This window comes from Anomalospiza imberbis, chromosome 6, assembly GCF_031753505.1.
Source record: "Anomalospiza imberbis isolate Cuckoo-Finch-1a 21T00152 chromosome 6, ASM3175350v1, whole genome shotgun sequence".
Lineage (NCBI taxonomy): Eukaryota > Metazoa > Chordata > Aves > Passeriformes > Viduidae > Anomalospiza > Anomalospiza imberbis.
The window spans coordinates 48,516,851-48,533,330 of record NC_089686.1 but is presented as its reverse complement, the minus strand read 5'-3'; the positions used below and the strand labels follow the sequence as shown (position 1 = coordinate 48,533,330).

Sequence of the window (16,480 nt, the reverse complement as noted above, 5' to 3'; positions counted from 1 at the left end):
GGGCGGCACCGGGCGGCACCGGAGCGGCACCGGAGCGCCGCCGAGCGCCGCCGAGCGGCACCGGAGCGCCGCCGAGCGCCGCCCTGCTTAGCGCCGGGGAGCACGACACGAACGCAACGGCAGACTAATGCACGAAACACGCCGGGAAGAGCTGGCAGCATTGTAAGATTAAAATGATTACACAAACGCCAAACTCAATAAACAACAGCTTGATTATTTGCATGAAAAGAAATGCTCAACAGATGAGAAACACCACCATGAAAAATAATGTAAAACCTTAAATTCATAGTTTTTTCCCCCAAAGTAAGTGAAAAAAAAAAACCCAAACCCCAAAGTGCAGCTTGTTAAAAATACAGCAGCAAAGTTGGTTACCTAAAGCCATCATTAGTTTTGCCCCATCATTTACCACTACAGTAAAAGACATTTGGGTATTCCAAAAAAAAAAAAAAAAGAGGTCTGAATTACTGAAGGTTTTTTCTTTTTATGTTTAATCCAGTTCTGAGATCAGCATACACTCAGAACTCCCTGCTTGTCTGGCTCTTTGTGAGATGGAACTGGAAGGCACAAAGGATCAGATCTTTTGCTCTGTCACAGATCCTACTTTTGCTCAGAACAAATTACCAACAATATCTGGAAATTTTCCAACAACATGTGGAAAGTTTCCAACCAGCCACCCCTCCAAGTGTAAACGTGGAATGACATTCCTAAGCCACACACAGCAGGAATGGAGCCCAAGTCCCCTGTGCCTGCCATGTGATGCTGAGGTACAATCAGGAGTAATACAGTCTTTCACCACTAGTAAATCAAGAGGTTAGAATCCAAAAAACCCTTTGATCTCAAAACCATCTGTTTTTTACCTACAAATCCACATCCTGGTTTTTCATCACATCCTTGGTCTCCAGGGAGGAGGGTTACACGTTCCGTTGCCTTCTCCTGAGGCTGATGTAAAGCTCCCAGCCAGCTTTGGATCAAGGTCTGAATGTGCAGATACTCCTGTGCTGTTTAACTGCTGGATTTTATATTTTATTTTTATTTGAAGCCCGCTCCTGCTCCTCCCATTCAGGAAGAGCCCCTGTTCCAGTGCTGCATGTGTGCAGTGAGAACTGCAGGTGCCTTAGTGTTCTGAATACCCTCACAAAATAAAAGCATGCAAGTCATGACTGGAGTATTTCAGACATGATGAAGTGTGAACAGAAATCCATAGCCAATAGTTCGGGTTTGAAGGATACTGTGAACACCCTGTTCTCCTCAGTAAATAGCAAAATACCAACAGTCCACTGACATAAGAGCATTGACAGCCATGGAAGATGGAGCTATGGAATTGCATCCCCAGTGCCCGTGGAACTGGATTGTGACTGTACCCTAAATAAGCCTCAGATAACAGCATTTAAAAGCCAGGAGGAAGGGTTCAAGTGGGCTCTGCATGCTGGAGTTTCTGGAGAGCTGGGTAAGCCCCTCTCTAGGACTGCCTCCTAAAGATGTGCAAAGAGCTAAGAGTAACCTAAGAGTCAGGCTATAACTGGCAGCCAAAACCCACAGGCAAGTGCCACCTGAATTTAGGTAAAATATTCTTGTGTGTTACCTGCCTCATTTTGGCTACCAAAAGTGCACTTTACAAAGAAAAAAATCGTTGTACAGTGTGGTATTAAATTATTTAAACCTAAACTGAGAAAGCACTTTTGGAAAGTAAAGTAACAAAGCTTCCTGTTTTCTATAGAAATCCATATATATGAAACAACCTCTTCTGCCTTGCAGATCTCCAACTTCAGTGAGCAGACGCAGAGGCTTCCCTTGCGCCTCCTTACAGTTTCAGCTGCTGCTGAAGGTCGTGAATTGAGCCTGCACTGCTTTGCAGGTTCTCTTGCACCAGTGGGTCTTCCTCCAGTCTGACCATTTCAATCACTCCACTGGTTCCAAGAATACATGGGAGACTTAAGAATACTTCACTGTTTATATTGCAACACCCCTGAAACAACACACAAAGAACACCGTCACACACACAGTTACTTATTTCTGCTGCAACTACACAAAAGCATACAACTACACAAAATGACTTGATTACTTTAACTAAGCAAGGACATTCCAATATATGGCATGTTTGGATAGGTCAACTTCCATTTATTTTAGATACTGTGCAGTGGATTACTGTATAGAAACTGTAAAATATTACTGTGCAGATAAAAATTTGTGAAACATGCCACAATTGGGGAATTTTTCCAAGATAGGTAGATAGCTCTCTATAATGCAGACAAAGTTTATACCACTAAACACCATTTCATGGGTAGAACGAACAGGGACACTTCACTGTACAGTATCATTAGTTCTTTTAGGACTCAACAGAATAAATTAAATAATGCAACCTAAGAACAATTCTCAGAAAATGGAAAATTTCTCAGATATTGATCCCATACAGATTCTGCAAAAGAATTTATCAAACTTACATCCCTATAATTCAAGTTTACACATTAGACTGTGTTTATTTTTGTAATCTGGGAAATTTTACATTCTGTAGATACTTTCAGAGACTTGTGACTCCTCTGTATCTATATTTAGTTCAGGAATGATTAAACACTTCACTTGAAACATAATGATTTAAATAGGTATGTGCTTATAATCAAAAAAGCAGCCAGCTCAACTTCCCTGCACAGGAACATGCAAATTGTCCTTCTGAAGGCTCTGAATTGAAGTGACAATTAAATGTTTCTCCATGGGTTTTTTCATCACATGGAATGACCTAATGCTTTAGTGAAGCCTCTTAGGAGAAACTTCAAACAAAATTCAATCTTCAATTTTAAGTTAAGTATTGCTTCATCATCTTCTCCTCTTAAGGAAAGTACTAAGGAGTAAAAAACCAGCTGTTTCAAACTTAATCAAATAAAATACTGTCAGAAAATGCATTTAATACATTAAAAGATACAAAATTCTTTCGGCCCGTAAAAAAAAAAAAAAATCTACATTTAATACTGAGCACTCTGGAACTATGGAACTACAACTCACATTTCATTCGCCAAGTCCAGCTATTCCAGGGGTGCTGGGCAGCAACCTTAAATGTACTTTTTCTCTGGAATTGTATTTTAGGAGAATAATCCACTTTTAATAATGGTTTCAGGTTAAAACAGTAAGTGGTTTTTGCTCATTTTTGGACTAGAATTGAGAGCTGTTATTGGAAGAAAGTAATTGTAGTAGAAAGTAGTAATCTCAGAACACTGAGATGTCTGTGCTGCTAAAATTAATGGTCATGTCTGGTATAGATAATATAATTACAGTGCCAACCAAGAGGTATTAATAACACATTTACCTTTGCCAGAGTGGATACAGAATGAACCTTTCTTTTATCTTTCAGAATGCTGTCAGCCAAATCAGCAACTGAGAGCCCAACAGACCAAGATCTCTGACCTTTTCCCTTTAGGACTTCCATAGCTCTGCACATAAACCAGGAAAAGGAAAAAAATATGATGTTAAGATTGTAATTTTTTTTTAATGTAAAACCCAAAATACATGTTTAAGTGTACCAGGTAAAGTGTACTATAAAAACATGATTCTATGTTTTGTAAAACAATGGAATATAGAATTGCTGAAAATAATTTCTTTACAATATTTTTTCTTTACACTCATAACAATTCTCTTTTCTGTCAAGAGGTGTAACTGATAATTAAATCAATTAAATTCATCCAAACTGGTGCTTGACTTTGAAGCAAATGCTTCCAACACAAGCTCTGAGGAAAATGGGCCAGAAGGCTTGTCTAGTATTTGTTTTCAATACACAATCAAACAGCTCTGATATTCTGCTGTATATTGTGGTGTCTCCTTACATCACCACAGGCATAATGGTAGTAAGAATTTCAGAAGAACAGGGGCCATATACACATCCATAAAAGTGAATGACAACTTGACCTACAATTTCCTATAAACTCAATGTATGACCATTGTGGAGCAAGCTTCCCCCACTTCATAAAGAGCTGAAGAACATGTAAACACCAAGTGCCTGAACATGAAGGAAAAAAGAAAGGTTATAATGGTGCTACCTGTTAGCCACCTTTTCCCTTGAGTTACGAGCAGCCATTGCTTCTGTTTGATTTGCAGCTACATTACAGCTGGTCCATGATGGTACTAAATAGAAACAAGCAAAAAAACCAAAAAGCATTTGAGGCTGTGGTTTGTTTGGTTTTTTTCTTCCTGTGACAAATGGCAAATACTTTTGCTACTACTTCAGGTCTACAGATTTGGTACCCCACAACTGCATTACTTAAAGCCATTATTATGAGAATTTACCACTCTTCTTATTACTCTTCTCATTATCTTCATTACTTTTCTCAATTATTCTTTCATTATTCAGTTACTTAGGCACTGCCAGGACATTACATGCTCATGCTCATAAAAAAAGCATCACTTTTACCTTTGTCTTCCCCTTGTTCACCAATAACCCAGGCATCTTTTGCCAGCACCTCTGCTTTCAAAAGGTTGGTCATAATGTACCGAAATCTCTCTGAATCGAGGTTGGCACCAACTCCAATTACTCTGCTTTTGGGAAATGAGCTCAGCTTCCACGACACAAATGTCATTACTTCAACTAAATGTCAAAGAAAAAACATGTCGTCAATGAAGGACCACTCAAAATTCAACTCAACTGCAACTTTTGAATCATTATTACAAAAAACTCTGGACTTCTTTACTTTAGAAAAGGCATAAGCATGAAAGAACATATTGGTAGTTTATTGCAACCTAAAACACAAAGTCGGGTGGGGAAGAAGTGAAAAAATAAGAACAATAATGGTAAGAGAGTAGGAAGAGCTGTCTTTGATGCATTACAGTGTAGAGGCTCACACTTCTTTGCCTTTCCTAAGTAGTGATTTTGCTTTGTCTTAGTTCACAGTACCACTGACCTGGAAATTTAAACCTTCCACCAAAATCTAGCTACAATATTTACTATTAATGCTATACTTGGTATCTGAGTAGCCTGTAAGTGTGATGATACGGCACATAACCCACATGGATCTATCCTTCCTGCAAGGAGAAATGTGCACATAAAACTCACAACTGACAAGACAACAGCCAATGGATGCTAATGATGTATACAGAGTCAGGCTGAAACTATGCACAGAAACACAGAGAAATACATACCTGTTACACAAAACAAAGTACACTATTTTCTTTTATCTTGGTAACAGTAAAGAAAAAACCCTCAAAGACAGTGTGCTGCTCAAAGCTGAAAAGGAAAACATTTTTCAGAGCAGCAAGAATTTTTGACTAACGAGGTGTATTCAGCAATAACATGTTTTTAGAACAGGCCAGAGAAAAAGCCAGGTAAGGGACAGAACCTTATGCAAAGTACCAGCATACCTGGATGAGAAGCAACAAGGAGAACAGCATTCTGACTGTAGTGGGATACTGCTGGAATAATTCCTCTGAACAAATCCACATTGCTTTGTATAACATCGAGGTAAGTCTGAGCATTACCCAGAGAATTAACTGTAAGCACCACAACTTTGGAATCAGCTGAAGCAGAAAAATCTGAAAATATAAAGAAAATAAATTTTGAAATTTAGTCATTCCACTGAGTTTTGGATGCAAAACCAGGAGCTTTTCTAAAGGCTGAAGTACAGCATCCAGCTTAATTAGGCATTCTTTACCTCTTGTCCCCCTCATATCCCCCAGTGTGGAATTCAGGGCACTCCCACAACTCCTATAAAACACAGCTCTCCCACAGAACTACTTTCCTGTTTTATAGGTGTCAAACACAAAAGGTAGACTACAATTTGTCCAAGGTTACAGAGCAGAGACCAGAAAACATCTGGACACCTTTGACAGATAAACTTTTCCAAGTTTTCTTGGCAAGAAAGAAAAAAGAAATCCATGAAAAGGCTCCTTAACTTTTATTCCAACTGTTAAAGAAGGGGAAAGACTTTTACTCCTTTATCTGAGGCTTCTATAATTTTTGATCTTATACCTTAATCAAGGGCATGTAGAGAACTGTGAAAAGCACTCCAAATGTCTATTTATTAACTCAAATAAAAGACAAATTGTATTTACCAGCCCAAAGAAACACAAAGCCACACTTGCTGCAGGAATTTATAATCAAAGCTGCCTTGAGCAGGTATCTCTGAATATCTGAGTGCCACACAGGTGATCAGCCTGGACACAGAAATAAGGTGATTTGTCTGTTGCACCACTTTTGGAACCAGCTGAAGCCAAAGCAGGGGGTCTAATGCACTGACAAATTAAAAGCATACTAAGCAGGATATAATTAATATCAGCTTGCCCCAAACCTAGATATAAACATCCTAAAATAACAGGTGACAGTATACAAGCATTTTGTAGCATAATAACACTACCAAGCTTCTTATACCACAGCTAAATGCAAACATACAACAGGCAACCACAGAGGCACAAACAGATTTGTGGTACAGCTGCACAACCTGGGCTCAGGAAAAAAGGTGTGCTAGCAGTAAAACCTGCAAGTTAAGATCAAAGAATGTACAGCAGGCAATGCCAGGTGCAGAATAAGCCACAAAGATACCTGGTGGAACCAGAACAAGTCCCTGCCCCCAAAATAAGACAAATTAAAAGAGAAGCACAAGAAAATCCCTCATTTCATCTTGCAAAGGGTGCAAGGAACATGGAAACATGACACACAGGCAAGGAAGAATGTTACTCAATTCAGTTCCAGTTTTCTCTGTGGAAAAACTTCTCAGCTGCATGGTCTCAACCTCTGCAACCATCAAAGGCTGTAACTTATCACTAATTACAGAGACATGGCATTGACTCTGTTGATTTGTATGCTCACAGCTGACTGAGGATAAGGATATTATGAACTCATTGTTTGAGTATGCAGTGATAGAGATCAAGGACTCTCTATTGGCCATGTGCATGTTTAATGAACATCAAGCTAGAAAAGCAGCACTTTGGAATGCACCTTTATTTGTCAGCCTTTTGAACACTGCTTTCACAATCTTCACTAATTCCTATGCAAATATTTTTTCCCCTTCCCTCTCTCTCTCTGCCCATGACACAAGAGCTCTAGCTTGACTTCTCTGTATTTCTGCATGAATCCAATTTCAGCATTAGCTTCTTACCTGCAAGTACAGATTTGTGAAAAAGGACAGCCTATGTGCCACTGTATCTCCCCAGGTGTCCTGCTCTTGTTAAAATGAGCACAAGAACACACGGTACAGCACCCACTCCTGCTCCAGAAACAACAGCTCATACCTTTGCTGATCTCCACATTTGGCACAGCAAAAATCTCCAAATCCATGGTCCCTCCTTTTGCTGCACCTTCAGAAAGATCCAAAAGAACCACCTTGTCTGCAACATCCTGTATGAATAAAAATAGTACAGATCAGAATACGATAAACCAAAACAAAACTTGTTTGTGTGGGAGTGAGGAATAAAAACCAAAATTCCTCCCGTTTCATTGTTTGCTGTACTGTGTACAAATCAAACAAAATTACCAATCAAAATTACAGTCAAATCACAAGGAAAAGGACTTAGTTTTGTGAGTTTTTTGCTTGTTTTGTAATGTGTTTTTTCCAGTCAGACTCCCTAAACTATCTCTGGGAAGTCAAAAATTACTGTTACTGTTGCTAAAAAAATACTGTTACTGTTGTATCTAATATACAGATGTGATGAAAAACAGCCCATCTACAGATTATCCTTTTCCAGGGAACTAGAAGATCCCAGTTGTAAGAGGCTACTACTGAGACAAGAATCCTTTAGGGATTTTCAAAGTAAGTGAATTCAATACTCAACCCTTTGAATTAAAAAAGCTGACTGAGAAACCAGGGCTGAAATCTAACACCTCTGTGTCTCCCTAAGTTAACTGAAGAGACAAATGACCTATGCAGTGACAATCATTAAAACTGATGAGGTATACCTTAGTGTCAGATATTAAGAACTAGAATGGAATCCCCTCTCTTAATCAGGTCTCTTGTTATTTTTAATAATTATGTACCTTTGCTGCAACTGCTAGTACACATGCAATGCCAAGATCTCCAGCTCCAACAACAGTAATTTTGTTAAAACATCCTTCATTTCTACCTCCAGTTTTACTCCTTGATTTCATATCAGTGTCTCCTGCAATTAAAAGAAAACCACAAACTTGGGTGTTGGTCCACACTGTATCAATATAAGTATTGCTGCTTCATAAAGGATCATGGTTGTGCCAGAGTTAAATCAAATTACATGGACTTTTTCAAAACAGTAGTCAAGACTGACCACAGAAAATCCACCACAACTTGCAAGTTGTAAAACAAATATTCCTCTCTCGACAGGAATGTTTTTTTCACTAAGTAGAAATACACAAGCATGGCAATAGCAAGAAGCTAAACACTAATACAACAAAAACAGCACTCCCTTTGCTGCTGTTACAGGTGTGCATACAGACCATAGCCAGAAAATGTGTAAAATATAAACCATGTAGGTTTCTTTGTGGCATCAAGTAATGACAATAAGTGAATATATTTTGTAAGACCATTAGAAAAAAGTCCATGAAAACATCCCCACCTTCAGTAATCTTTGCAATATAGGAGAGAAGTTCTGATTGCCTGGCTGCATCAGAAGATGACAGTGAGTATAACGGGAGCTCTTCTTCAAACTTTGCAATCATTTCCTTGATCAATCCAATGAGAGTTGATTTTGGCTGAAATACAGCAGACAAACAGAAGAAAAACACCTGAACAGCTATTTCATATAGGTAACAGGTATCAGCTGTGAACTGCCAGAGCCAAACAAAATTTAATCAAATTATAAATACTGACACTCTTAACAGTTACACAAACACCCAAGGGAGAGAAAAGCATCACTTCAAGAAGATACTTTCCAAACAGGAGTGTGAATTAAAAGGAATTTAACAAAAGGAGTTCTAAAATTGAAATTACCAGTGCTAGTAGTTTTTGAAGGAGGGATTTTTCGTGGATATAAATATATGGAAGCCTTTGATATAGCCACAACCAGTATTATAAAAGGGACAAATCCTAGCTAAAGAGTAGTTCAGTCTTCTTAGATGAGCTCAGCTGTCCAGAGCTCTGGCATTTCAGTCCTCCTCCAGGCAAAACACACTCTGAAGTCAGTAGAAGTTCCCTTAGGAATTTCTGTATCAATAATGTCAAATACAGCTCATTCATTTCAAAAAGCTGGCATTCATTAATTCATTTTTACTGGCCTGGCAGTCATACTTAAGTGAGTAATTTAATACAGTGCATAAAATAATTTATCAACAGCAATGACTTCTGAATCTCTGTGCTGTTTCAGAGTTGTGCCAAAAGAGACATACCCAAAAGGCAGAAACGTCCACTGAACTTTCCTGAGGTGTACTCAACTGGGATAGCAACAAAGTATCACGAGGCTTACATTGCTTTGTAAAGAATCAGCCCCTTTTTTTCATTAGAATTACTTCCAAGTGCCTTTACAAGCCTCAGACTGCCTGAAAGCTCCACATCATACCCTGCAGTATTCCCAAGTGCTTCCCTCCCCTGTCAGCCACCCCACCTCTTACATGGCTCCAGTTCTGCAGGTAGGGCAAATAAATCCTGCCCCGTGCATCCACGTGCTTCCCCACTGCAATGCCCATGTTTGCAGTCGGCTTCAGGAAGCAAATGGGGGGAGCAAAGGGATAAGAATCCAGGATCCAGAGATGAATAGGTATGTTATAGGAATTACCTGTTAAAATAAAAGCCATTAGTAACTTCTGCACTGAGAAGAGGCACTAAAGACCAGCTGTGGGTGATGTGATTCACACATCGTAATAACAAAGGAAAAAAGGCTGACAGAGCACTTCCAGATTCACACTGGAAAATATTTCTACTACTTAGGCTAATTAGTAAAACCAGAACAACTTGATTGTGCCTTTCTTAATATAAAGCTCTGTTGCTGTTTTGCTTCCCAGGATCCTCTCTCAGCCAACATGTCCTGTTTTCCCAACAAAGTTTCATATATATATTTCATACTTATTTTTTGACTTAACACCTAGTGCAAAAAAGCATCTGTAAAGAGCCTTGCGTTAGACTTCAAAGGCTTTAAGATGAAAATAAAAAATTGCCTACAAGTTATTTTTGGACACTGACTATACAAGTGTATACAGAGTGTTCACACAAGCTCCATTAGCATCAAAGAGCTTGCCAACACAGTCTCAAACAACACTATTTTTAAAATAGTTAATTTACTTAATCAATAGCACCTTACTTCAGCATCTGTGCACTTGTTTGTGCAGTAGAAGTGAGTTCTGCCAATTCAAACAAAATATTTTCTAGTCCCCTTTGAAGACACTGCACAGTGAACTCTTTAAGAGGCCGCACCCAACACATTCTACATTTAAATTCAGAACTGCCAAGAAGATTACGTTTGATTTATCTTACCATATTTCACTGGAACAGTGCCACTAAAATTCAGGAGGTCCTTCTGGGATCCATCCTTGAAGGCTGAAATTAAAAATGTAATTAAAAAAAAAAAAAAAACAAAAAAACCAAAAAACTTTCAAACCTGGCATAGCAATCCTGCTCACAACTACAAATATCCAACAGTGATTTTTCTTTAGAAATCAAATACACTGCTCCTGAAAGAACTAAGACTAGAATATTACTAAGGTCCCCCCTACCTTTTAAAATATTTTCTTAGTGAAATTTTAATAGAAATTGCATTGGTACAACTAAGCACACCAGCTTAGGTTTTTATATGTATGCATCCTTGGAAGAGCATTCAGGAACAGTCACATGGCATGAGAAATTTTACTGCAAGTCAACAAAAAGACAGGAACACAATAGAAATGTGTTCACATTCTATTATACACAGTCTGCATTTATGGCAAGTAAGATTCCCCACAAATAGTTCAGAGCAAGTGCATCACTTCTTACTGTATGTGTTCATGGAGAACGTGAAGTTGGGGTAGGTCTTGCCAACATCCTTCAGCTCTTCTATGGTCAGGTCTCTGAATTTATACTGGGAAGGGGAAGATGAAAATAAGGAAAAAAGTTTCACTTCAAAGGCTTCTGTATGAGAGTTAGGGAAAAGGACACTATAGAAGGCAGAAACACAAGAAGTGGGAGGTAATAATTACTTTCAGTATTATAAATAGTTTTGATGTGAAATAAATTCTCAAAAAGGATTACAAAAGCTTTGAAGCTATTGCAGGTCTGCTGTTGAAATTCTGAACATCACTCCTTATATACCATTTCTTCCCCTTTACAGCTGTGTGAGCAGAAGGTCAGTAAAATTTAGTCTCCTCTGCACACATTAAAAAGAATATAAAAATATGAACCTCTTCGGAAAAGGAGGTTATTTTCTTAATGACACAGTTAAACTCAAGTCTACCTGCACACATTTTTGAAGAGTTTACTAACACATCACTTTCCACAAATGTGTAAGTAATTAGGATTTTCTTTTTCATTTTTAAGCTGTCCTTGACAGCTGAGAAAATTAATTACTGCTGCTTAAGCCAGTCCAGTCCCTGAACTTCCAAGAGATTTGCATCCTCCCACATCCCAAAGTTACCAAGAGTATTTTTCATTTCCTAGATTAGAGCCTCTGCTTCTCCTTTAGGAAACCTGGTGCTGTTTTTTTGGAACACTTGCCTAAGCAAACAGAACTGCTGCCTGACAGTGGCTTAAAGGGCTGCTCCCTGCCCTGGGATAACTGTCACAAAACCGCAGCTAAAATCGAATTTCTCTTCGGTCTGCTGCCCCAGCAGCAATGTGACAGCCATGGCACAGTTATTTTCTACTGTCTACAGGAAAACAGACAGCTGCTGACAAGAAACACCTTTCAGTCAGCTTCTCTTCATCACTGGATTCTGCAAAGTCATGCAGAAAAAAAAAAACAAAACCAAAAAAAGAACCCAACGTTCCCTAATTATGAATGTCTACACAAGTTGCACTTAGGACATCTTTTGGAGGCGTTGATATATCTGGTTGTGAAACCAAAGTCATCGTTCCCTAGCTGGCCTCCTTCTATTCGTAATACAAAACGAGGCATTCCTATCAAGTCGTTTATCCTCTTCTAAAGACCACAGGACTGACGGCGTGACTCAGATACAGACCTTCCTCACTTCGCACCCAAAATTATTTGGCATGCCCAAAGCTTAAATACGCCCCCCTCAGTTTCTCTCACGGAAATTAAAACGCCCAGAGCGATGCTACAACACCGCGCCTGGGCTCCCGAGGGCGTGCAGGCGCTAACGCGGGGAATACTACCGGGGGAAAAAGCCAAAAAAAACCATCGATTTCCGAGCAGGGAAGAGCAGGCTTCCAGTCACGAGTGAACGGCGTGAAGCACGGGGCTAAACCAACAGCTCGGCCGTATTAGGACAGCGCAGACAGCGGGATGCGAAGGGACGGGACGGGACGGGAGCCCCCCGGCAGTCCCCCGGGACACCCCCGGCAGTCCCCCGGGACACCGCCGCCATCCCGCCGCCGCTCTCGCTCTCGCTCTCCCTCTGGGTCCCTCCGCCCTCCCCTCGCCGCGGGCGCGCGCACCTTGCCCAGCTGCCGGCGCAGCGCCTGCTCCGCCAGCGCCATGGCGGCGCGCGCCGCTTCCCGCCGGGCCCCGCGCGGGCCAGCACCGCCCCTCAGGGAGGCGGGAGCCGGGGGAGCCGCGGGAGCCGCGGGCTTTTCGCTGCCCTTCTAAGCGAAAGAGCTTGGTCGCCATCGCGGCGAGGTGCTGTTTTCACCCGCCATAGTGTTGCAAAATGTGGAATGTGACGACATCGGCTTAAGCCGGGATCTTCTTTGATGTAAGATCCCTGTATACTTTCAAACCTAAGCAGATGAAGAGGCAGCAGCCAGCTGCATCCGTGAACGGACATGCTTTAAGGATGCAGCAAATCAAGTTGTTCATAGAATCACAAACTGTGCTGAGTTGGAAGAGACGCACCAGGATCACGGAGCCCAGCTCCTGGCCCTGCACAGGACAGCCCAAGAGTCACGTCATGTGCTTGAGAGCATTGTCCAAAAGCTTCTGACTCTGCCAGGCTTGGTGCCGTGACCAGTGCCCTGGGAGCTGCTCCAGTGCCCAACCACCCTCGGGGTGAAGAACCTTTTCCTGATGCCCAACCTGAACCGCCCCTGACCACATCATGCCGTTTCCTCCGGTCCTGTCACTGGTCACCATAGAAAGACATCAGTGTCTGCCTCTCTGCTTCCCCTCATGAGGAAGTTGCAGACAGCAATGACATCTCCTCTCAGTCTCCTTCAGGCTGAACAAGCCAAGTGACCTCTTCCACTTCCACAGCTTCCCCTCCAGACCCCTCACCATCCTTGTGACCATACGTAGCTATTATAGGGATGCAGGGATTTCTTCCCTCTGTGTTGACAGTATCAAAACTGATTTGCAACTGTATGGAATTATGTATGTAAATACAAACCTGACATGAATGTATTTCCCTACATTAGTCTCTTGTTTTTTAAGCCTCCCTACAACACAGCAGAGAGACTGGAAAGCTGCCTTTTGGAAAGTGGGCCATGCAAGTCTGATGGCCGATTCAGTGGAAAACACAGTAGGTCCAGCAAGGTAAATGGTGACAAATGCCAGTTCTATCCCCCTAACTGACCAGAAAACTGACAGAACAGGACAGACCAAGCATGACAGTAGCACATTTTTACAAGAAGCAAGATCTTGAGCAAGCTCATACAATTTTTTTTTCTCCCTCACTTCAGGCCACTGATATGAGGCCTGAAGTAGACAGTAACTAAGAGCACAGGTTGTTGGTACAGCCATAGCAGAAAATAATTAGGTTTAGCACAACCCTTCATTAAGCTTCTCCATCATGCATAATGTTTAATGATGCTGATTCTACTTCTGTGCTGAAGTTGTTGTGTGCGATGTAATGAAGGATCTTACAGCCTCAATGTTCATTTTGGAAAGTAGCACAAGATCAGTCCTTCAGGAACCGGCATTGCAGATTCCAGCAAGTGCTACACATCATTTGCCCAGCAAGCATAATACATTTTCAGTTAAACTGTTACAGAATGATTAGCGTGAACATTTATCAAGACCTTTTAAGAGATAATTTGAAAACAATTTTGTTTCATAAAGGTCTTAGAATAGACTAATGCTTGAGAATAAAACATTCCTTTTAAATTTGACATCTCAAGCATCTAAATTTTTATTATTATTTCATGGTAAAAACAACTGGGGAAGTCTGATATTTACAGTTATTAGTAAGTTTGAATCTTTGAAACAATTTTAAAAACTGTGTTCATACATAACCAAAACAATCATAGCAACCAGGACAGTGACCACATCCCCATGGCAGTGACACACTGCTGCTGGTGGTAGTGTTTCTATTTGAGGTTTAGAAGTCACTCTTGACTCATTTTTCACCCAAACTACAGATTCACTTAGTATTCACTGTTCAAACTCATTTCAGTTCCAAGCTGGGTCTGTGCCCTCTGACTCAAAATCTTCTCTAAACATCATTTGCAATGAATAACTCTGTATTATATCAGAGTACTGCAAACTAATCTCTAGGTAACAAAACATCTTGCTAGCAGGCTAACAGACAGCCTTGCTGCTCCGTGTATCTTTTAGTAGTTCCTCTGCCCCCATTACTGGGAACACTCTTCCAAATGAAGCTGTAGAATTTCACATATATTCTTACCAAACAAGCTAGAGAAATTCTCCCAAACTGGGATTTATCAAGCAATCCATCCAGCTCTTATATTATTACAACTCCTCACTGCATAAAAGGTTACCCTACGTGTTAAAAACCAGCATTTTGCCAGCAGTACAGATCATCTTCCTGACTGAGATGTTTTCTTTGAGATTTGGTAGAAAAGTTAAGATGGTTAATGAAACAGAAAATAAACTGCAATTTCTCAAGGGCTAAGGGAGGGGGCAAAGCAAAATGACAGTCTTGGGATGACATGGATCTTGTCTTGCAGCATACAGCTTTGGAATTTTATTCAGCTGTACACAAGAGGAAAATGACATTTCTACAGCCTCCAACTTTCATTCTCTAAATACTAGTCTTATTATTCTGCTTACCTGTGAACATCCTGTATCTATAAAGATGCTAACTTAGAGCAAAGCCAAGGGAAAGGATTCTCAACAACAGAAAACTACTAACCAGGAAGCATTTTAAAGGATTTTCTCCAGTGGGGAAAATCATGCAATGCTGTGAGTTGTCTAAATTAACTTCGGAGTAATGGAATGGAAATTACAAGTTCAACTTGTAAATATTAAATGCTATGGTAAAAATTTGCACTTCTAAAATATACTCAAGCGATCATCCCAAAGACTGGGCAATGCAGACCAACCACAACACAAGTGGCAGGAGCAAGCTTCCTAACAAAACCCAAACCACCTTCAGCTCTGGGAATATCATGACTAAGAGCATTATTTATCTCAATGCTCCTCGTTGTTCTGAACAACCAGAAAGTCACCCATGTGTGTGATCTACACTGGGACCATTTTGTATGTCATAATCACTTGCAAAACACCAACCTAACAAGGCTGGATTTAAGCCAGCAGCTATGAGGTACATCAGCCCTCATTGCCAACTGTAAAGACAGTGAAGAGACTTTCCACAAAATAGTTACATTTTCCTGCCAGCTTCAGCATCTCACACTGCTTGTAAACAGGGCTCCCGTAGCCCTGGGCCATGTCATGCATCATGCACTGCCATTACCACATTCCCTTTGTACACAGCTGGCAAATAGGAACCAGGCTAATAGAGGGGTTGCTGGCTCCCTCCTTTTGGTTCTGGAAGAGGGTGGTAACAGCAGCACATCCCTCTGCCTGAACTCCCAACAGGCACCAGGACCAGGTGGGACTAGATGCCTGTCTACGTATCATTTAGAGTCACATTTGACACCACTGTGGAGGTCTCAGAAACCCTTCCTGCACATTCTGCACAGATCAAGAACCAGATAAAGTGCCCCTCCTGTCCAAAAATAATTGTAATCAGTGTTATTTATCAGCCTCAGAGCAGCAGGTCAATCCACAGATGCTCTGCTCTACCATACACATTTCTTTGTTTGGACAAATCTAGACACACTGAACATACGTAAGGACCACAAGGCATCCATACAACACAAGAGCTGGAAGGAGGTAGCAGGGAGAATTATTGCCTTGCGACAGGGAGCTGAGGACAGATCCACAACAAATATGTACCCTCAGTTGCATCACTCAAGGAGGCTACTTACCTCTCCTGAAGAAATCCACAAGAGAGGTTTCATACATGAAGTGCATGTAAGGCACTCAAACAGCCTTTTGTATTCAAATGTTTTCACAGGTACATGTTGTTATTCCCATGCACTGCAAAACCTGGAACTCTACACTCAAGTGTTTTTCAAATCAGAATCAAGCCAACTCCTTCAACCAGAAAATCTATTGAAGATCTTGATTCCTTAAATTGTTGACTGCCATCAATTTTCAGACACAGAGTATGAGAGATGGCATCAGTTCAGAACACTTACCTGTTCTCAAGCAAGGATCTTGAGAAAGTTACATCCAGGATACAAAAAAGTTCATGAATTTGCCAGTGGAGGCAGAA

The 16,480-nt window shown here is 40.7% G+C and overlaps 1 protein-coding gene across 3 annotated transcripts; it reads right to left on the bottom strand.

The window, feature by feature from the left end:
• Nucleotides 1-1,638: 1,638 nt before the first annotated feature.
• Nucleotides 1,639-12,545, bottom strand: UEVLD (UEV and lactate/malate dehyrogenase domains). 3 transcript variants are annotated; one of them, XM_068194025.1, is made up of 12 exons: nt 12,462-12,545; nt 10,845-10,929; nt 10,350-10,412; nt 9,491-9,657; nt 8,500-8,635; nt 7,949-8,070; nt 7,207-7,312; nt 5,341-5,511; nt 4,397-4,570; nt 4,026-4,110; nt 3,299-3,422; nt 1,639-1,966 (listed from the first exon to the last, which is right to left on the bottom strand). In XM_068194025.1, exons 1-12 carry the CDS (start codon nt 12,501-12,503, stop codon nt 1,802-1,804), a joined length of 1,440 nt encoding a protein of 479 aa, XP_068050126.1. In that variant the 5' UTR covers nt 12,504-12,545; the 3' UTR covers nt 1,639-1,801. The 3 variants fall into 3 exon arrangements, with proteins under 3 accessions (XP_068050126.1, XP_068050127.1, XP_068050128.1); XM_068194026.1 differs by having other exon boundaries at nt 9,491-9,654; XM_068194027.1 differs by lacking the exons at nt 10,350-10,412; nt 10,845-10,929; nt 12,462-12,545 and having other exon boundaries at nt 9,484-9,617.
• Between the last annotated feature and the right edge of the window lie 3,935 nt (nt 12,546-16,480).

Bases quoted from the DNA above. Each gene is read 5' to 3' on its own strand.
- UEVLD (XM_068194025.1), bottom strand. From the start codon at position 12,503: ATGGCGCTGGCGGAGCAGGCGCTGCGCCGGCAGCTGGGCAAG. The intron at 5,512-7,206 runs GTATGAGCTGTT...TTATATTTTCAG, and splicing joins AAATGTGGAGATCAGCAAAG to ATTTTTCTGCTTCAGCTGAT. The intron at 4,111-4,396 runs GTAAAAGTGATG...GTTTCTATTTAG, and splicing joins TGAACAAGGGGAAGACAAAG to TACCATCATGGACCAGCTGT.